This window comes from Metopolophium dirhodum, chromosome 1 (genome assembly GCF_019925205.1).
Source record: "Metopolophium dirhodum isolate CAU chromosome 1, ASM1992520v1, whole genome shotgun sequence".
Lineage (NCBI taxonomy): Eukaryota > Metazoa > Arthropoda > Insecta > Hemiptera > Aphididae > Metopolophium > Metopolophium dirhodum.
Window position 1 is genome coordinate 55985606 of NC_083560.1, and position 23731 is coordinate 56009336.

A 23731-nucleotide genomic window follows, 5' to 3' on the forward strand; every position below is an offset into this window, starting at 1 on the left:
ATATTTTTCATTATTATTATTACAATATATAGTCAATATCAAAGTAATAATCATATGTATTTTAATTATAATATAAATACTCAGTGTAGCCAAAAAAATAAAAATAAAAATCACCTAATTAATTAAAAATGTTACAAGTATTATGTAATCAATAATAATAAAGTTCGATAATCATAGTGTGTGTAATAGTAAAATAATAATAATAGTACAAAAAAAAAAAAATAATAAAAATAATTTTAGCATATTTAGGTTCAACCTATAGAAAGGATTCGGATTAAAATTAATATGATTATTGTTAATGTATAAAAATAAAATAGTACGATGATGAAAAAAAAAAAATTGAAATTCTAAATTGTCGTTCAGGCGGTTGGTTGGTATTTGCCGCCAACAGCACCTAAGTCCACACAAAACCGGGGTACTTAGTGATGACTACTACCGCCACCACTGGTACGTGATGACATTGAAAGCGCGCCACTAATACATGGTGCTACTATCGGTGCTGCAGACTGATTCGACATGGCAGATGGTTGTCTATTGCTACTACCGGCGCTGCCACCAGTGGACATGTCAAATGGTGTAGCCGACACTATAGATGATGAATTTCCTGATGTACTACCGGTTTGTGGAGTTGGGGATCCCGTGGTCCCTGTTGATCCTAATGGTGTCGCTAACGATGATGCTGCAGCAGACGGCATTGCAAACGATATACCGAGAAGCGCAGCAATCGGCTGCCAAGGCTTGCGTGCTGACCGCCTTAGTTCCTTACCTGTCATTCTGGCTTTCCGCAACGATCTAAATAATAAAATACTTGATAATATGACTAACAATAATAATAGGAATAATAGAGAATTATCTAAATACAGAAAATTAAGTTAACATTCTTACAATACCGCACAGAGCCATAATAGTTATCGTACCTAGACAATGTAGTGCATCTATAATACAGGTCATCCGGAGCGTCTGTCCACGAAATTACATGCTTCCTACCGGTCCGAGCCATTGACGGTGTCCTATAATGATTATGCTGCTGATGCTGTTGTTGTGATTGGTGGTGGCCGGCCGAGCCACTGGATTTACCACCACTTCCAGTGCCGGTCAATTGTAAAGGTCCTCCACTTGATGTACCACCTCGCTGTTGTTGCTGCTGTTGTTGATGTGCCACGATTGATGCCAGCATTCCGTCTACAGCACCTCCGCCGGCTCCGCTACCCCCTTGTGACGTTGATGAAGGTTGTTGGTGCTGCTGACTGTGGTGGTGGTGACCAGTGGATTGCTGTTGTTGCTGCTGCTGAGAGTGATGTTGCTGCCGATGCATACGTTTTGATGGTGGCCCGGCTTGTGGTAGTGGTTGCTGTTGTATAGATGCTGCATAGAAAAAAACATTCATAATTACATTAAGATTTGTACAAATAGTTCCACTCCTACTCTCCTACTTTATAACCTGCACATAATTATATAACAAAAATTATCAGTCTTTATAAATACCACTTAATATACTATTTACCATTACCTTAAATACCATTAAAATTGTATTTTAATAAAAAAAAAAGAGCTGCAAAGGCCTAAAAGAGCCTAAAATTAATTATATGAAATAAAATAAAAAAAATAATAGTAGTGGTGGTATTCAAATACAGATGAATACTCAAACAAAAACTACTACTATAATTAAATACTCAAACTAAAAACTCAGTATTTCAAGTTTACATTAGTGATGGAAATTTTTGTTGGATTTGTTCCAATCAGTACAGACAATTCCAAAAAACTCGTTAGATCAGTACAATATTTTTAGTACCACAATATGTACTTGGATTAGTTGCCAACACTACTCATAATGCACAGAACGATTGAGTGATCAAGACATGTACTGTGTAGTGTGTAGGTTACTAGGTTCTCGTTTTCCAATCTCGATTGAAACTAATACATTGCGCCTAGCATTGTAGCAAACAATACAGTGTACACGGACTTCACAAACCAAACTATTTGCACTGGTCGCGTTACTGCAGGACAAACTAATTTTACAATTTACTACACAATATAAATGTACTAACAAATTTATTTTTAGCAGAAATAAATATAGAAATTTATAAAAATGATATAATTATTGTTATAAAATAAATAAACTGAAACTTCCAAAATTAACTTAGGTATTTGCCTAAGTCTTAAATAATTATATGGATAAAAATAAAATATTACATTATTAAAAGTGTTTGTACCGACATTCATAATAAATACTTTAGATTGCTCATTAGCCGATTTTTCGGTAGCACGAAAGATCTACTAGGTGTAAATATTTCGTGCCACTAAAAAACTCACCATTGAGCAATCTATAGTATTTATAATCAATGGTAATGTTTGTACCGATGGAACGAATAACGAAATATACCCGTTTCCCTACCGTTGGGGACTATTTTGTACTTTGATACTATGTACTGATGAACCGTTTAAGGAACTATCAGATTCGTTTCTACTTGTTACTTTGGAACAAGTACTAAAGTAACGACCCATCACTAGTTAACATTGTGTGAATCTAGAGTTTAAATCAGTGGTTCTTAACCGGTGTACCTTAGATGTGCCTCAAGTTTTCCCAAAATAATGTTGAGAACCACAAACTTAGATCACTGTGATTTATGCTTTTCTTTGGTTTAATAATTAAGTTAATAAACAGATTAATTAATCAAATCTAACAGAAATCACAAAAATAATTCATGAGTTAATTACTATTGTATACGTTGAGTAAGATATGTGTACTAGACTGAAGACACTCACCGCCATCTGTTTCGTAAAGCCGTCTCTTGTTGGTCGACGACGAAGAGCCTTGTTGTAGTTGTTGTTGTTGTTGTTGTTGTTGTTGTTGATGTTGTTGCTGTTGCTGTTGTTGCTGCTGCTGTTGTTGCTGTTGGTAGAGAGCAGCGGCTGCAGCTGCTACATCAAACCCCGCTGCCGATTGATCATTAGACGAACCAGATGCTCCCGCAGAATTACCACTACTGACCGATCCTGGGGGCCCCAAAGCTCCGAGTATTGCGGCTGCCGCAGCTGGATTCAGTCCAACTGCTGCAGCAGCCGCTGCTGCAGCTGCAGCCGTAGATGGATTGTTCAATGCAGAAGCAGCAGCTGCCGCAGCCGCAGCAGCTTCCTGCTTATTAGGCACTCGTTCATATAGCAAACTGCCATCTACAATTACGCATCCGCATATATTAATAAAATTATATTATAATGACTAATGAAGTATATTTTTTTAATTATTCTTTGGAATAACCACATTTCAAACTACAAAAAAAAATATGTACTATGGTGGTCGTTATATAATATATATTATGCTGATATGTCATTCGTGTTTTTCTCAATCATCACAATATTATACAGTATTTATCCATAAAAGATTTAGATGGTCAAAGAAATCATAAAACTTAAATATGAATTTGCAGAGGTATGCTAAATATAAAAGTTGACAATAATATTAATTTATTTAACCTTAATTTAGTAATATTTAAGTTTTTATTATATTTAACCATAAGCAGTTGAAGGGTACCTATGCTTATTGTATTAAGTATTTATATTAATATGTTGAGGTTATTTTACTATGTGTTTTGTTTTAAAATGTTACAAAGTTATTAAAAGTATGTAACAATATATCAATACGAATAATAGTTGTTTAAAATCTGTTTTGTTTCTGGAAAATCTTTAAACATCAATATTTACAATTAAGAAGATAATATAAATAATTAAACATTTAATTATTCTAATATTGCCTATAATAATAATCTTTATACATTTGAATAGCTGATGAATAATATCAGTAAATATACGCTAACCTCATGGCTTAAATATACAAAGTTATTGCAATAATACCCCCCTACATCATTTTATCACGTTAAGGAATTAAAATGGCAGCTATACTGGCTAAACTATGATATTATATACTATGATATGGACTGTACCCTTACGCTGAAATTTTATTTATGTTTGATAACAATATGGGCTATGTGCAATAACCTTGTATATTTAAGCCATGGCTAACCTCAATTTTAATCAAGTTAATAATGATTTAATAGTAACTATTATTAAATATTTGTTATTCATACAAATATTTTAAAGACACATGAAATGTTGATAACAACATACAACATATTACAACTTCTCAAACTTATTTAATTGAATATTTTGCTTTGCTGTATGCATATTTGTAAATAAGTTAATTTACTAGTAATAAAAATTAATTTGAAAATAAAATATACCCTGGTGCACATTGGTTAATCTATAAATATGATTAAGGCGTTCTCACATATTTTAATGATAAGGTTGTATAACCTCCTATATGATAAATTGTTTGTAAATAAGATTCAGAAAGAAAAATGGATAACAATTAATGAAATTAATCTTAATTCAACTGATTTACATCTTAAGATCCTAAAGTTTAATTAGAATCATCTACATAAGTTAAATTTGAAGGAAAACTATTTTAACAATTGTGTATTATATTATTATTTCTATCATTAATTATTTTATTTTTATTATTTTTAGTATTTTAGTTATTTACGTTATAAGGAGGAAACAAATTATGTTTTTGATTATTCATCTATAGTAATTAAATTTGTTTTAAAACGATCCTTGGTCATTTCTTTACCTTTAATTTAATGAGTCTACAATAACTTTCTTAGACTTCAAATATTCAATAAGCGTTATTTGATTTATTTCAATTTTAATCTATTAAAATTTAAATAATTTAAACATCATTATTTTTTTATAATATATAATATTATTGTTAACAAAGATATTATAGACTCCAGTTAATACTGACCCGGTGCTTTTGGTGGCTTGGGGAACGCAACGCGTCCACCCGTTGATGTTCTTGAAGAATGTTTGCCGTGTTTTGATGAAGACGAAACATGATGATGAGACGACTGATGCTGATGCTGCTGGGATGGCAGAGACAGCCAATCTGGCACAGCAATATCAGCAGCGGTTGCTGAACTCATTCCACCACGGCCTCTCCTAGCTGCTATTAATGCATTGGCTACTCGAGTAACTCCTGGTCGACGGGCATGTGCTTTAACAGCAGCAGCCCTCAAGTACGCTCTTAGTTCATGAACTGGAGCGTGTTGCATTGAAAGCATACCTGAAAGATAGAATATTCCAAATTACATACACATATACTGATATGTTCCCAGTATATAGCTATTTCAATCTGAAATGTTGTTTATATAGTAAAGAAAAATATTGCAAACATATTGTGAAATAGACTGTGAGATTGATGGGTTATTGGATTAAAATTAAAAAAGTTAAACAAGTATATCAGGTAAATTCTCAAAAATCTAAATGATCTCTCCAAACAACCATCAATGGTTTTAATTCGTTTAAATATAAAATTTGACCACAGTTTAAAAAAAGTAGTATTATTAAACTTGACTAAATCAAGAGAAATGGCCATTCATTGTCTTCCCACTTTATCTTAGATAACTGTATGTACCAAATTTGAAAATAAAACAAGTACCTAAGTATATACAAATTAAATAAATTAGTTATAATGTAAATTCCTATTGACATTTTTAGTTTTTAATTTTCCCAAGCATTAGTCACTCTAAAATACCTAGGTTAAATTAGGCAGTTAATGACATTAAACAAAATGCCATCATATTATATATTTACATTCGTGTTTGTAAGAGTGTGCCGTTTGTGGAACGCAAATGAATGGTCTACGAGCTACATTCCTAGGACGGGCTAAGCATCCAGGCTGTACCATAGCTGAAGCTATTGGCGATAACACTGATGCTGTTTGTGATCCACTAGATGAAGCTTTTTTCTGATGGTGCTGTTGCTGTAATAGCGCGGCAGCTGCTTGTTGCGCAGACCGGCGCCTACTTGCTTTTGCCAACGATGTGCATCTCAAATAAAATGCTGTTCTTGTCTTCATAACCGGCCGCCCAGTGGCAGTAGCTACTCCTCCTGTTCCAATAACCGCAGTTGTTGTTATGCCTCCACTTGTAGATAGGTTATTGGGCTGCTGTTGAGGTGAAGAAGAAGATGCAATGAGATTAATTACTTGATTGGCAGAGCTACTTCCGATGGAGTGTTGAATCGAATTGCTACTGTTCAAGTTTAAAGGCCCTCCAGAATTGTGGTGGAGAAGTCCAGCGCCAGAAATATTCTGCTGCTGCTGTGGCGGCTGTGGTGATAATTTTCCACTCCCACCGCCATCAATTCCAGCACTGCCAGAAGATCTACTGCTACCACCAATTGATGTGATGATAGCACTAGGACTACTGCTGCTGTTGGAATTTATCCCAATGCCATGCGCTGTACTATAATGCCGTAGCAGCTGAGACTTACTCTTGAATGGAGCTGCTTGGCACCCAATAATAGTGCACCTATGAGCAGTTGTTGTTGATCCAGATGAGTTAATATGTGGTTGATGTAGTAATAGACCACCACCACCACCTGGTGATGAGGCTGCAGATTGATGTTGTTGTTGCTGTTGCTGCTGCTGTTGCTGCTGTTGTTGTTGCTGCTGTTGTTGTTGTTGTTGTTGTTGCTGTATATGTTGTTGTTGCTGTTGTTGTTGTTGCTGATGGTGAAGCTGTTGATGGTGGTGGTGCTGCGACTGATGATGATAACTGCTATGGTGACTACTTCCACTACCACCAAGGTGCATAAGGTGGTGGTGGTGATGGGGTGGAGTTGACATGGTTGGTCCGTGTGATGAAGATCTACCACCACCAGCTGATACATTCAAGTTCATTGCTGCTGCCAGAGAACTGGATGATGCATTTGAATGCGGTCGATCTGTTTACAAACATGATAAACAAATTGATTAAAATATATTTTAATAGATATTTGTTAATATTTTATAAAAAAAAAAGATATTTTTAATTTATTTCATTGACTTGTCAAAATGTATGGTCACATTCTCAATTTAGAAAACAAAAAAGTAAAAAAAATAATTGCAGTACTTTCACAAAAGAGAATTAACATAAATGGAGTAGTAGTAGTAGTAGTAGTAGTCAGGACAAAAACAAAACTCAAAGATAAAATGCAAGTAAAAATTGAATTGATTTATTTTAATATTAAAACTTAAAAAGGAGCCTCTGTAGTAGTTTTCATATCGAGTAAGCGATTCACCGAAAAATGGAAAAATTAACAAAAGCAGTGTACCTAAATATTTTGAATAAGAAAATTCAGCATCTCTCATTTTGACCTCGACTATGAGAGGGCCATCACTGAGCTGCAGATCAAGCCTGAGAATTATAAATTAATAATTTTTTTATATTAATAATATACACCTTTATATCTTGTAATGACAACCACGTTAAAGGATTTAATTGAAAATGAACCTGGCATGCATTCATAATCCATGTATATTATATGTTACAGTAACTCTAAACAAACGGGAACTGGTGTTATTGACTTATCACTAGATATTATTATATTATACTACATTAACTAAGTGCGTGTTCATAATATCTAAAAATTGATATCATTATTGAATTTTAATATCTTATATAAATAGAAATAATTTTGATAGTATCTAAAACACATTAAATTTACTGTAATATATACAGATTAAGTAAAGTATTAATACTTGTCATCTACTCTTTAGAGATTTGCCTCATTATTCCTTTGTTCCTGCTAAGAAGTATTAAGCATAAAACTTAAGATATGTCATTATTACTACCTTCATCTCCGGACATGCTCTCTCCTCTTGCTGCCACAATAACTTTTTTATCCGAAGTAGCAGTTCTGGGACCTCCATATTTTTTCCAATGAGTCCAGCACTCGTGACATAATGTATTTGGTATCACTGAAGACAATCCACCATTGTGTTGATGATAAGATATTGCTGTTGTTCCGGTTGTGGCTCCTATGGTGTTTGGATACCATTGTTGTGAGGATACAACTATGTTCATAGTTATAAGTAACACAATTATTATTTATTTTTTAAGTATTGTCTATATGATGTATTAGTACATACACAGAAATGTGTTCTATATAAATGCTTTCTTACCATCACATAGATCGCACAATCCAGGTTGTAATGGTCCCTCTCCTGTAATAGACAATCCACCGCTGCCATTTTTGGGGGAATACAGCTCTACAGCTGCTGAGTTACCATTTACAAGCTGCTGTTGCTGCTGTGACGATTTTATTGTTAGACCAGATGTTATAGCCTGCTGCTTTCCACCACTTGTTGTTCCATTACTATTTAGGAGAAAAAATTGAGGATCATAAAACTGTTGTTGTAGATACCAGTGGCGTAACCAGAGTGGGGGGCTAAGAGCTGAAGTCCCCTTAAAACTATTTTTTATATTGGATTATACATTATTAGAGTATATTATTTTGTCACAAATATATTACAATTGTAATGTTTTTTTTCAATTTGATTATTATGTTGGACACAAATTAATAATTAAATATGATAAAGGTTGTGGAAATCACCAATCGATTATATTGTTGAAAAATTATTTTTAATTTATATACTGGCAGTAAGGTTGGACAGTGTAGACTGTCACCTTTGATCGATAACAAGGATAAAAATCATAATTTTTGTTGACTGTCAATGTTATTAAAGTTGAATTAGGTAATTGTGTAAGGAGAAATAGGACAATTTGTTAGTCACCTGAACAAAAATTCTGTGTGCTTGCTTATTACACTAATATGTGTCAATACTCAATAGTATGCCAGGAAATAACTCAACAAGCAACAACGAAATACAAATGTAAACACGAGAGCTTTTTACACAGATAACTATCAAGTGTTAGTATCATGTGAAAGTTGATTTACCAATGATATTATTATCCACTACGTCTGTAAATGGTACTATTTAGTCATGTTATCCACTAATATGTAAAAGCTTTTAACGACATACTCTATATATATAAACAATAAACATATATTACAACAAATACTCACTAAGAAGGAATATACACTTGTTTCAACTTGGATTCTTGTTCTACGGCCTTAACACGCTTCTGCTGCACATACCTGTCAGTTGTCTTCCACATGTAATAGTACTCAACTATGTTTTTGTGCGTTTTCCATGGAAGCTGTAACACCATGATTAATATTGATATTCTGAACCACAAGTAGTACATAATACATATGATAAGCAATAACTACTAGAATTGAAATAGAGGCAATAAAAGTATGATATACTAACAAAATCATGACGTATGTCACCAAAGTCCTTGCCATACTTCTCCAACGCTTCCTCAAATAAATTTGCTTCAGACGCTGACCATTCTTCCATTTCATCACGGCATAATACAGGTCCCGTACTAGGCACTAGGGAACAGGTGGCAGTGCCCAGATCATAACCATGCCTATGCAGTGTGTCCATTGCATGAAACTGTTGTTTTAATAACAAAATACATGTAGAGTTAATAGCAATAAAAAAATTAACCTGATACAACACTAATCAAGTTAAAACAAACATAAAACTATACAATGTAATTAATTGTCAGGACTTGTTGCATTTTAATATTCTTTAATAATTCTTTAAAAAAAACCTTATGTTCTCAAACTTATAACTTTAATTGTATTTATGTTATTCAAATAATAAAACACTAAGACTCAGATACAGTTCTTCCCTATGTGTTGTGGAATTTTGGTAATACTACTATAAATACAGGGAGTAATGTTGTTCTCCGCAAAACAGTTTTTGCTATGCTGTACATTTGTAAGACGAAGACAACGTATGTGGGTGTAGCATCCAATTTTGACATGATATGAAAAACTCACCAATGTGATGTCCCGTGATGCAGCAGCCGCAGACATATGCAAAGAAGGCTGTTTCACTGAACTGGTGCAATCTAAGGCACGGGCAAATGTGCCCAGTGATCGAGAAACAACCAAAAACTGATCAATCTGTCTATCAGTTAAACGATTCCACTGCGGCCGACATGTCCATATCAAAGTCTCAAGATCAGTATCGCTTTCCACTGTCACAGCTGTTACTGTTCCTATTGCTGTCACTGTAGTCACTGCAGTAGAGGATTTTTCATCAACATCTTTATCATCGTCGTCGCCATTGTCTCGACTGCATTCTGTAACCATAGGCTCTTCTCCATCACCATCAGTAGTGTGTTCTTCTTTTACTATTTCTCCTTTTATCAGTGTTGATGTTGTATCCTTTGCATTCACATCACCACTACTACGATTAAAAAGAGCTTTTGGCGGCACCTCAGCCTGATATTTATGGCCAACACGAATTTCTCCTTTGTCGGCCAACAATGTCTTCTGGACCGGATCAAATACCAGACAATAGAAGAACGTGTCCTGTTAAGATTAAATTGATTTATTTATTTATTTAAGAAGGTATTATACAAAATTGTTAAATACGAGTTAAGGCTATGGAATTATTTGTAAAAAGCAACCCTTTTTACAAATAATTCTTTAGCTCTATAGATTCCATCCTAAAACTATGTAAAACAATTAATATTCTACCTCGTCATACTCATATGTAGGTACCTACCTTATTTTTTAACCACACAGTGAATGGTAAGTGTTATTTTATAAAATTTAGGTAAGATACTACATTTTGTTAAGATTAATAATAATAAATTAATTATGACATAATTCACGGCAAACAGTGTTTAGGTATTTCATTTAACCGTTTAATATCATTGATAAAAAAGTTTTTAAAAATTTAAATTCCAGAAATGTTTGATTGAAAAATTTGCAAATAGTTATCATTAATGTGTTATATTAATCTATTATAACGCTTATATATTATAATATTTAAATGGTATGCTTCACATCAAGTAATAATTGTATTTTTTTAATAGGTATTACATCAATATTTTAGATATTTATTCAGTATCAAGTTTTCAATAAAAATGGAAATTATTACCACTGAGAATGTATCCATAATTTATTTTTAAATTTTTGTCACTGTTATATTATAATATTTGAGTATATTAAAAGTATTATTTTACCAAGGATACACCAAATAATATCCCTACAATGTAGTAGTATTCAATAATGCAGTTTTATAATATTATTTAATAATGTGCACCAACTGTTTATTACTTGTTAAATTAAAAATATTAGTATGTATCAGTTAATAATTCACTACATTTTTAATTAAATATATGCCTATTTTTTTAGTTTGTAATACATATTTGTACAAAACTTTGAAAATAAAAATAATATACTTTATGAGACACAAAAAATTTTTAATTGTAATTTTTAATTTAGTGTGATAGCAGAAATGTTCATTGAAATGTATCAATATTCATACCTAACAATTTTTAATACGACACACAACTTATAAAAGTTTATAAGTGATATACTCACATCATCAGTGTATAAATCATCAAATATAATAATTTAAGAGTTTCACAATAAGAATTAATTTTGATATTAATACTTAGTTTATATAATTTTAATAATATCCAAGCAGTCGCATAAAAGATTTTTTTTCAGTACTTACTTCTCTTTCTAAATAACTGTCCAATGACTCAGTCTCATTGTATAATGTTACTGTGCACTTTCCACGTATATGCGTTGCTGCCAATGTTTCTACCTGTCTGCTTAAGAACAACTCCCTTTGTTTAAGCTGTTCACCACGCCACCAGTCATGTTGTGGTTGTGTACCTTGTGTTGTCTTATCTTCATCTTTTCCGATATCTGAAGCTATTACATACAATAATTAATGTTTGTACACAGTATTTTAATCCTCACAATGCACAACAATATAGAATATATTTACATTTATCATTGGTTTCAACCTCATCACCATCTACTCGAGCATCTCCACTTTTGACAACCGCGGATACAGCAGAGTTAGTTTCTATTTCTTCTGACATCTCAACATCCTGCTGTTGTTTCTGTTCTTCTTTCACAGTTTCATTAATTTCAGATGTTTCTATTTTACTGGCAGTTTGTTCTTCGTTCTGCTGCTCTTTTTTTACCACCGGTAGGGCCCCACCAGCACTAGTGTCTTGTTCTTTTTTATCCGTACTAGCGTCTTTATCAGAGGCTGAGGAGGATTTAATTATAGATGACTGCTTACCACCACCTTTAATAGCACTACTTCCACCAGGAGATAATGATAAAGTCAAAGATAGTTGCTGCTGCTGCTGGTGCTGTTGGTGTTTATCAGCCAGTGCGACGAGTTGAGCTGGCAGGTCTCGTCTCCTATAGAAACACATGACTTTGGCTTCAACATTACCTCCAGCAGTCTTATTGAGCTCTTCAATTCTACGTATTTGGAACGGCTGCTGCTGATGATGCATAGATTGTTGCTGCTGCTGTTGCTGTTGCTGCTGTTGAGCCTCAAAGTATACATAATCTACAAAAAATAAGTGTTTGTAAACAACAGAATATACACAAATACACATATCTACCTATATGGGATATCGGGACAAAATACAACTAAGGGCTGTTCTTACGAATTTTCGATTAAGACTAACCAGCAGAATTCTATCGGTAACATAAAAGAAATTCTGCCGGTTGGTGTTATCAGACACTTAACCTGACATTGTAAAAACAGCCCTAATACTGGAAGCAAGTACATCAGACATCGACATAAACTGTGTAGACAATATGTCTACCCAAATTTAACCGAAACTCACCTCCAACGCGGTACATGTTGCTGCCGCCGGCACTCGAGTTGTTGGTATTGCTGTTGTTACTGCCACTGTTGATGGCCGCCATGAGAGTGACAAATGTTGCAGACACGAATCGTATTCTACTGCTCGTTGACACACGAAATAACTTTTCGTCCCGAACGGGAATTCGACGTTAGACTGGTGTTGCTGTCGGCTAGGTCAATTGAAAATATGTACTGTCTGCACCAAGCCGCAGACGCCGCTTAGGGCATCTTATTGTCGTGTATAGCGAACCGCCGCCGCCGACGCCGCCGGCCGGTATAATGTTTAGACGTTATTGACGTGCAAATACCGCTGATCGAGCGGTGCAATTTACGCTGTTGTGTCGAACAACGAAAACACAAACAATACTCGATTGTAAATAAACAAACGGCGATGACCAAACTAACACGTACATACGACGTTGGTGTTGTTATCCTTTGCACACACATACACACACACGCAAACACACATACTCACGTCACAAACACACACACACATACGCAGCAAGAGCACACACACACGCACACGCGCGCGCACGCAAACAGACACTCACACACATACACGCCGCACGAGAGCGCACACACACTCTCACACACGGACGCGCAAACACACGGCACAACACGCTGCTGTTTTGCGGTTTACGACGCGAGTACGCGACGGCGGCGCGGCGTAGCGTTTGTTGTTATAATTTATTATATTGTTGTAATCGTCGTGTAATCACTATTAGCGCAGCAGCGTCACCTCCACAACCGGTGTGGAGGCAACCGCTAGCGAAGCCCTGCCCCGGCACCTATGCACTGAGGAGTGACTCACTGAGATACTTTTTTAAAAGATTAAAAATTACTAAAAGCTGCAAAAAGTAGTAAAAAGTATACATTTAAAAATATCGTTAGTAAAAATAATTTATAATATATTTATAGAAATAATGTAATAATAAAATATTGTTATAAGTTTGTTAAAAAGCTTAGTTCTTAATACTGTTTTAATTCTATGATGTTTGTATGACATCAATAAATTCACATTATTTTGTTGTTTAAATAATTGTTTTTTTTTTTGTTCTGTACTTTACTCATTACTGGTTTGGTTCAGTATTTTCGCAATTTATTTTGTGTGTAAAAAATCTCTATAAGTCATGATGTTTTTTATTTTAAAAATAAAATGGTGGCAACCCTGGGGGCCGTACATGTTTTTGCCCAAAATCGACCTTTTGGTTTTTGCCCAAATGACCTTTTTTACCCAAACACAAAAAAGAGTGATTTGGTTTTCGCCCAAAAAAATATTATTTATAGTAAACGAAAAAACATTTTGGTTACCACTGTATTTTTTTTTTTATTGAAAATGTGTCTAAATGACTATACGTATACCTACATAATATTTAATAAACATAAGTTTATAGGTGTAAAACATCTTAAAAAAAATAGCATAATAATAAAAATAAAATTTTAAAGATTTTAAATGATATATAATAGTGTAAGACATTTAAAAAAAAAAATAGTATAATAATAAAAATCTAATTATTCGTCGAAGTTATGGCAGATATAGATTAGTGTAAAACATACTATAAAAAAAACCAAAAAAATAGTCAATGTAAATAATATATGTAAAAACACAGAAAACAGATTTTAAATGATATATATAAGTGTAAGACATTTAAAAAAAAATAGTATAATAATAAAAATCTAATTATTTGTCAAAGTTATGGCACATAGATTTTATAAACTCGTATCGCGTGAGTCGACCAGATTTGTATTTCATAATTTTTGATTGGTTAATTTCTTGTCGCTAGTATTCTTTTGAAATTTTCAAAAAATATGCACTATTAATTTTAACATAAATGTCAACTTGAACTTGTAGAGTAATATTCAACCATGGCATGATAGACGGTAATTTTGTATTAAAGTTTTTATTAAAGTGCGAGTGAAATGATTCACATGTATTCGTAGTTAGCCTAAGACTTGAAGAGTTACATGCCCAAAGCTTAGGAGGAAAAGTACTGTCTTCTGAAATATAATGTTCAGTTAAATAATCGCAGTATTTTGTTAATTTATCATCAATTGGACAATCTTCCATTAAATCCTCAACAAAACAGTCAGAAACTTCTTCAGGCTCTAAAAATATTAAACCAAATGTACTATGTAACCATGTACCAATAATTGATGAACTATCATTGTAATCACTGACTAAACCAAATTTTTGTATGCTTCGCCATCATGACTGATTTTATTTGGAATATTGTATCCGTACATTCAGTGCAATTATCGATTATAACTTATCTTTATCGGCAAGTAATGATAAGATGATCGCTAAACTAATTGTGGTACTAATTGGGTAAACCAATTAAACTTTATCGGGCACAGATAAGGCGTACCTATACATATTAATATATTATAACATTGTCGTCGTATGTACCAATTTTAAATGACTATTGTACTGTTCGTACAACTGGAAAATTAAAAATATTCTTATGAACAAACGGGATGGTAATAACTCTTTTTTGTCTACTAAAGATTATAGTAAATAATAAATAAATAATAATAATGCATTTTTTTGTACCTATAGGTACATCATTTTTCAAATTGTAGTATTTGAGAACATTAATTACCTGTGTATTTGGTATTTTCCAAATAACGCCATTTACCTAACATATATTTAATTTAGAATATGGAGCTTTTAACTGGAATGCATTTTGTTGTTTTTTTTTTATATTAATAGACAGTGGTAACCAAAATGTTTTTTCGTTTACTATAAATAATATTTCTTTGGGCGAAAACCAAATCACTCATTTTTGTGTTTGGGTAAAAAAGGTCATTTGGGCAAAAACCAAAAGGTCGATTTTGGGCGAAGACCGATTTGCCCACCCTGGGAGTGAGGCACGAACATAGTATTATAATAGTTACGATGCTCGCAGGCCGCAGGGGTACCGGTAGGGAAATAGGTTAGGAGTTAGGACTACCAAATGCCATTTGGCATTTGCTATTTACAATAAATGATTTAAATTTGTTATTAATAGTAATTGAAGACCTGGAGGCATCAACCAGACATATCCTTTTTTGAAATTGTTCAACAAACAAAAAACACATTGTAAATTCCAAAAAAAAATTTTGGAATTTTTTGAAAAATGGTTGATTTTAGTTTTAGGACACATACAACATATGCACTTAGAGATATTCCTTTAATTTTAATGATAAGTTAAGGAAGCAATAAAAACTTATTTGGACATGTATTGTACTCTTGTTATTGCACCGTAATGCAATATTGCTTGGACATATCTTGTTGTTGCACCGTAATTAAATACTTGGAGATGTCTTGTTGCCTAAATTAAAACCAGACATCTCCATTATAATATTAAAAATGAGGAGATGTCTTGTTTTTGCCCCAAACGAAACAGTTTTTATTTGATAATGTGCAATCAAAAACTAATTTTAACCAATATATTGAGATGTCTCGTTGTTGCCTCAAATGCTTCAATTATAAGTTGCTGCTGGGAGGGAGTTGTTTCACTTTAGTGCTCAAGACTATACACAAAATAACTCATTATTTTAAAAATATTAGGAAACATTTAAAAAAAAAATTTTGAAATGATTTATTGAATTATTATAGAAATATAAAAATTATCATTTTAATAGACTAAACTAAATGTTTGATTTTTAAAGTTGCTAGGTACGTATTACTTTTTCTACAAGAAAAATATTTATTTACAAAAACATTATAGGAAAAGAAAAAGAACAATTGCATAGGTAGAAACCTATATAGTCAGAAATAGAAGATTAAATCATTGAATATTAGCATTCAGCAGCAAAAAAATAGCTCTTTAGTTTCACGGTATAACTTAAACGAATGTTATTATTACTAAAAAATGTGTTATTTTAGACGAGATAGTAATACAGAATACAGATAAGCATAATAATAATATATTCTGTAAAATTGTATGGAGCATAGAGATAGATTAAAGTTTTTTTAATGCATAATGTCCTCATTTTATTCATAAATAAATAAGCCGCATAAGGACATTACAAATTGATTACTCCAATTCCAGTTTAACAAATATTATCCATATTATTATTTTAAAAACGAACCATAAAAAAAATCAAACTAACTTTCAATTTTAAAATATGTATTAACTATTAAGCTATTATGATTAACTGTAGCGGTATAATAATGTGTTTTAATTATATGTACACAACTGCAGAAGACTATAATTAATGTAGAATGTACGATGTGTCTGTATGTGGATAATGGATGTACATAATATTATATACTATACATATTATAATCATTGATTATAAATACTAGTTTATTTTATAGTACTACAATGGTATAATACAATTACACAAATAATCGTATATTATAGTTCGTCATCGTTTTAATCTAGGTTCAAATCATTATGACAACATAAATAAATAATTTGTTTCGGCTCTATTGTTTTAACGATAAATTCATACTTATTACCTTAGGGTCCATATTATAATATTATTATAAAAGCGTGGTGTAAAACAAATATAATCTGCTTATATAAAAATGAATGTTTGTCTGTGTCTTGTGTCCTTTATGCATTCTCATTGGCGCAAATAGGAGGGGGGGCAAGGGGGGGACTAAGTCCCCCCAGTTCAAAATCTAGTAATTAGTACTAATTTTTATATTCTGTAGTACTAACAAATATGGCATATGGGGTGGAGGGCTTGAGTCCCCCCAAAAAATTTAGTCAATTTGCGCCTACGTGCATTCTTAAACCGTTCATCCGATGCCATGAAATTTGTTACCTACGGAGATATATTAAAACTTGGCGAAGAAGATAATATGTTACATTTTGTCGCGAAAAAAAGGTAAATAAGAGGTCCAACCCATAGAGGTTTTAAAACGGAGATTTTGAGATTTACGATGGACCTTTTTGTTTATAAATGTCTGGTTTTTCTTGGCGCTTTTGAACACTAATGAGAATATGGGACTGTAATTTTGACCTCCCCAATGCACCAACTATAGATTCACTTTCCCATCAAACAATAGATACTGAAGTGAAAATCGAACAATTATTTCGACTTCTTATCGTGTACACAGAGTGTCACAGATACAATAATAAAAAAAAACACACATCAATGTAAAACTAATACATTCATCGCTCCGATCAGAATCTAAAACTAGTAGTATATTATAATCAAAGATATTATACATGAGTCCTACTAAATACGATAATTTAAACTATATTATTATATCGTACATGGTATTTGTATGTGTATATAATGTATCATTATAAACTAAATCTAATTACGTATTAAAAACCCGACCAGAGAGGTCAAGAAATTGAAAAAATTAAATTTCTAGACTCCTTTGAGTGCTCCTCTCCACAGAAATCTTTAGTATAAGGCAAAAGATTTTATCAATTTGAAAGGGAACCGGAATTGTTGATATTATGATGTTCGGTTCCTTATATACAATCGGTGTGGTCACGACGCCGTGCAGTCGACTGGTGTTCACGCAACACCGTTCTGCCGGTTAACAAATCGTGGTTGGGGTCTGCGCGCGCCTGGAGCAAACTTTTTAGTACTTACACTGGTAAACGAGTGTGACGGTCGACCTTAAAAACTTGTGGTCACATCTGTGTTTTGTTGGAAGTTTTTTTACGATAATTTAGTTTTTAATTGAGTTATGCGTGTATTTAAATGTAAACTAAAAATGGTCATAATTCACTTAAAAACTGAATTATCGTAAAAAAACTTCCATTAAAACACAGATAATATTCTTACTCTCAAGTTTTATAATAGATCGATTCCTTTTAATTTGTAAGCTAATGGCATAGAACGTGAACTGTTGAGTGTAAATTTGGTATATTACGAGTTTGTAAGACAGAGACAACGCATGTGGGTGTGGCTCAACAGGAAACGTCCTTAGACGGCGGTGATCACTGATCAGGAATATTTGTTCGAGTTCTGGTGTTTCGAAAAACAGTCGATAGATGGCGTCGGCGAGCATAATCGTGAGCTAACGTGGTCGTGACGCGGGCGGCCCGGCATTTCGGGTGTGCTGTGAGCACAAGTTTTTGAGGTCGACCTAGGCCGTCGCACCCGTTTACCAGTGTACTAAACAGTTTACTCCGGGCGCGCGCAGACCCCAACCACGACTTGTTAACCGGCAGAAGGTGTTATGTGAAGACCAGCTGACTGAACGGCGTCGTGACCTCACCGATTGTATATAAGGAACCGAACACCATTTTTCAAGGAACTCCGACTCCCTTTCATATCGTAGAAATCTTTCGCCTTTTACTAAGGATTTCGTGGAGGGGAGCACTCAAAGGAGTCTAGAAATTTAATTTTTTCAATTGTCTGACCTTTCTGATCGGGCTTCTAATACTTAATTTTGATTTTGCGTATAATAATATACTCAATGTCCATTGATAATATCTTAGACTATGGATTATGATATACTAATAGTATTAGATTCTGATCGAACCGATGAATGTATTGGTTTTACAATGATGTGTGTTTTTTTTATTTTTGTCTCTGTGTACACGATAAGCAGTCGAAATAATACTTCGAATTCGACTTCAGAATCTCGTTCGATAGAAAAAATATTGGTGCATTGGGGAAGTAAAATTTTTAAAATCCCTGTTATTTTCAAAAGCGCTGTGAAAAACAAAAGAAAAATTAAGGAAAAACGGGAATTTTTACGCAAAATTGATTTTTGTTTTTGGTGTAACTTTAAAACAAATAACCGCGTAGATATAGATGAAAATTTGACGGAATGTTTATATTAGCATTTTCTATTCACGATAAAATTTGCAAAAAAGCGTGAAAAATTATTACAAGGCTCCTACTATATTGTTACAATGACATTTGAAAAATATTGAAAATCCTTAGCCACAGTTTTTTTATAAGCATTTAAAGTTCAAATTTTGACAAAATACGGAAAATTTACGAAAATTATATAATTATTTTGAGTTGAGAATTCCTAAAAATTTTTCTTTTGAAATCTAAAATTTGAAAAAGTAATACAAGATTTCTCATAAGTTTGTCTACCTTTATCAAAAAAAAAAATGTCTACAAGCAAATCAAATTAAATTTTTATGAGCATTTGAAGATCTTATTTTTACAAGATTGAATATTCACTTGATTTTTCATGTAGCGATTTTGTTAATTTGTTGTAATTCAAAATCGAATAACTGTAGATACATGGAAATTTCACTGAATGTTTATATATATATACTATATTGTTTCATTGATACTAATCTAATCAATATAAATATAATATTACATAATTGAATTCAAATTTAACGCCATATCCGTTACAGTGACCCACTTGTAACCTACTAACTGTACAGCAGAGCTACAACCACTTTCCCGTCTTTTTTTGATACTTTATTTACAAAAAATACAGTTTTTTTTCAAAAATCAAAAAATACACCAACTCTGAATGTTACATACTTGTAAGACGGAGACAACAAATGCCGTTCACTTAAAAATAATGTGAGTAGTACCTATGCTATATTAAAATAGAGATAGGTACAATTGGTACAAGGTACTTATTATATTATAGATATAATATATTTACATGTAGTATACTAAAATATAATAAAAAACTTTCCCGTTGAATTTCTGCGGGCGCTCTCTATAGTCATCAGAGATGTGATACAAATCCGAATAATGATTCTCAAAAATAATAATAATCATCATTCATCATTGACAACGGTCATAAGACTGGTAAAATTGTTTTTTATAGCTGGCATTTAGAAGTCATTATAATATAAATTATTCAAAATTAATTTTTCTTTCTAAACAATCGATATAAATATAAGAGTATAAAAAAAAATAACAACTACATTATTATATTTTAAAGATTATTTAAAAGATTAATAATTATAATCAGGAATAAATTAAAAATAACTATGTTTGTTTAAATAATCAGTGGTGTTTAACAGCATAGATTTATCACTTAATTTTATTTGTGTAATTTGTTATTTTATCCCATATATTAATATTATTCTGATAGTTACATGCATTAGTAATGTTTCGATGTTTGTATAAATAATCAGAGGTTTTTAACTGCTTCGATTTATCAATTAATAACATTTGTGTCATTTGTGATTTTATCCCACACACATAGTAACATAGACATTTGGAGTTGACTCAACTATATAAAATATGTTGTCAATGCCAAACACATTTGCCCGTCTATTTTCTCTTAGGTACTACCTACCATTGGCGGAATTCGGGGGGGGGGGGGGGGCAAAAGTCGGTCAAGCTCCCTCCTTTATAGTTTGGTAGGATCAATGCCCCTTGGTCACATTGATGTTAATAATGTTAGCCCCCCTGAAATTTTAATGGATTTCCGCCTATGCTACCTACTACAATATTGGGCGTCTGGGCGGTTGTTTTAACATTTGTTACCCATAATAATATTGTTCATACTAAAATTTCTAATAGTCCAGTCAAATTAGACGAAAAAAAGGGTTCAGCTCGTAAAAATTCCCACCTAGCTGAATTTTGGTACACACCTTTATGCCATCGTTGTTAACAATATGTAAATGTCGTCATCTATAACATGTACGCGTCAAAGGTTATTCGAGGTCCAAAGTCACGAAATTGGTCTTTTTTTTAATATCTCGCTTTTTATGAGTCGTACAATAAAATATTCAAGTTATAAATTGTAGAAGAAGTAATTGTCTACGAAAAAGGTCTTGTGACATTTTTACGTAAAAGTTATAGTTTTTGGGTTATAAGGCCATCAAAATGTATACGTTTAATGAAATATGAATTGTTCCCTAAAAACAAGTAGTATTTGCGTTAATATTTCACTTTATACTGGATGTACAAAAAAAAGTTTCAAACAAAAATTGTAGAGGACAAAATTATCTACAAGATGGTTATATATATATCTAACCATACTTGCGGTATACTAATTTTAAGGATGTCAGCGATTTGTTTTCTCTCTCTAGCCCACGTGCAACATAGACAAAATGCATTTGCTCAGAATCGTTTTTTCTATGTTTTTAAGTAATCTTAGAGTAAAATCACTCATTACAAAAAAGATAGTGAATAATATTTTTGAGGGAATGACATATCGATTTCTCTAAATATTGTTTCAAAACAATTTAAACATAATTTAAATTTACAAAATTTTTTTGTTTATTTCGAAAGTCGAATACAAAGTCAAATAACAATAAAATATAAAACCGATATGTCATTTCCTCTAAAATATTGTTCTCTATCTTTTTTGTAATGGGTAATTTTACTCTGAAATGACTTAAAAACATAGAAAAAACGATTCTGCGCAAATGCGTTATGTCTATGTTGCGCGTGGGTCAGGGAAAGAAAATAAATAGTGCGCTGACATCCTCTTAACATCTTTATGCCCCCCCCTCCCAAAAAAAAAGAATGCGTGTAAAATTGGTAAATTTGATGTCACGAAGTAGTGTAACGGAAGTTGGGCAATCGTTCAACTTAGTAGCCAATAGGCGCAAGTCATCGGACTAACTTCTCACCCAGTAAGAGTTCGTCCGCGCAACAATTATAACTATACTTTCTGAATTTTCTTTCTTTCTAGAACATGGCCATAACAAACTTAAAAAGGGTGAAGGCATATCGGGAGCGTCAACGCACAAAAAATAAGACTAGCCATGTTGACACATCAACATTGAGTGTCAGATGTAAAATCTGACACACACCACTTTTTTATTTATTATATATGTATATAATATAATAACGATAATAAGAATGCATTCGTTTCCACACGGTTATTGAGGTAGAAGCACAGCGCGTTTTTTTCGTGGTTCCCCATTAGGCCTGATCCATGTAATCAACAACTATATCATAGTAAAGTTATCTAATAGGCAAAACAAAGTAATTAATATTACATTTTAATTATTATTAATCATCAACTTCGCACTCGTCTTCTTGCATTCCTTCTTCATGTTTTCGCCATGTTGTACATAATTTTTAAGACGGAGACAACACGTCTATAAAAAAAAAATCGGGAAAAAATTATCCTAACAACATTCATCGAAAAAAAACACTGTACAAACTACAACTTTATTATATTACTATGCACCGAATTTATTATACTAGGTAATACATTTATTTTATTTAAAGGTAACTATAAAAAAAAATTTCATCTAGACATCTAGTATATGACATTAAACAATAAATAATTATCTAACAGTTAAAAAATCATAAAACATAAACCATAAATCAAAATATATATAATAAATAGTTCAATAACATTCCTTAACATGTATTACTTTTATTATAAAATACTAGCTGAATCCATGCACTTCTTTGCCCGTTAAATGAACCAACTCTATATGACTCAAACTTTGTTCAAATCGATATTTAATATTCGGTGTATGGTGTTCAAAATTAATCTTAACTTTTCCGTTGCCCGGAATTAAAATTCTGATTCGCAACAGTATATTATCAGTTTGGCGCCACTGTTATATTTTTTGACATCCAAATATTCTACCTTTCGGTGGATTTTCCTAAAATTGTTTTACATTAGAACCTTCTCCTGACAATTACGAACACAACAAAAAAAGAATTGGCGAAATCGGCCCAGCCGTTCACGCGTGATGCAATGACCAAGGGAAACAGGGATCCATTTTTATACATAGAGATTTACAAGTATAGCTGCAATCAGCATTTTACATTGTCAATAATTGTCATTTGTCCATAATTTAAAAAATGTTTAAAGGTATAACATTTTAAATAATTGTAATTTGTTTGTTTATAATTTAAAAAATGTGTAAAGCTAAAAAATTTAAAAAAATGTTAAATGTACCTGCACACTATAGTAAAAGGTGTTCTGTATTTAGTTGGTGTGGGGCTTTTTTTTTTCCGAATACCGCAGGTGTAGCGTCCTCTTAGATTTAATGATTATTCTTACAAATAAACACAATAATAGGGTCGTTGTTTATTATTTTAGTGATATATACTGAGTATTGACGTATGATACAAATATTACCGATTTTTATACACATATAATATTATATTATATTATAACACATATAATATCTCTACCTATATATTATTATTATATAAACCGATATTATTATAGTTATCTTCTAAATAGTCAGTAATTTTATACAATATACAAATACAAAAATAGGGAATTTTGCAGGAACATAGAAATTAACGTCGTTGTACCATGTAAGTATG

At 32.4% G+C, this 23731-nt stretch overlaps 1 protein-coding gene and 2 non-coding genes across 3 annotated transcripts; 1 reads left to right on the forward strand and 2 right to left on the reverse strand.

Moving 5' to 3' along the window:
* Positions 1-38: 38 nt before the first annotated feature.
* On the reverse strand, positions 39-13155 carry LOC132937111 (uncharacterized). The gene is made up of 13 exons (XM_061003935.1): positions 12573-13155; positions 11708-12289; positions 11429-11631; positions 9736-10272; positions 9155-9343; positions 8908-9041; positions 8003-8196; positions 7673-7894; positions 5650-6783; positions 4802-5119; positions 2767-3174; positions 918-1365; positions 39-792 (listed from the first exon to the last, which is right to left on the reverse strand). Exons 1-13 carry the CDS (start codon positions 12652-12654, stop codon positions 420-422), a joined length of 4824 nt encoding a protein of 1607 aa, XP_060859918.1. The 5' UTR covers positions 12655-13155; the 3' UTR covers positions 39-419.
* Positions 13156-17865: 4710 nt separating this feature from the next.
* LOC132937666 (U5 spliceosomal RNA) lies at positions 17866-17989 on the reverse strand. The gene has a single exon (XR_009663768.1). It is a non-coding gene; the product is annotated as a U5 spliceosomal RNA (small nuclear RNA).
* Positions 17990-18803: 814 nt separating this feature from the next.
* LOC132937667 (U5 spliceosomal RNA) lies at positions 18804-18927 on the forward strand. The gene has a single exon (XR_009663769.1). It is a non-coding gene; the product is annotated as a U5 spliceosomal RNA (small nuclear RNA).
* The last annotated feature ends 4804 nt before the right edge of the window (positions 18928-23731 follow it).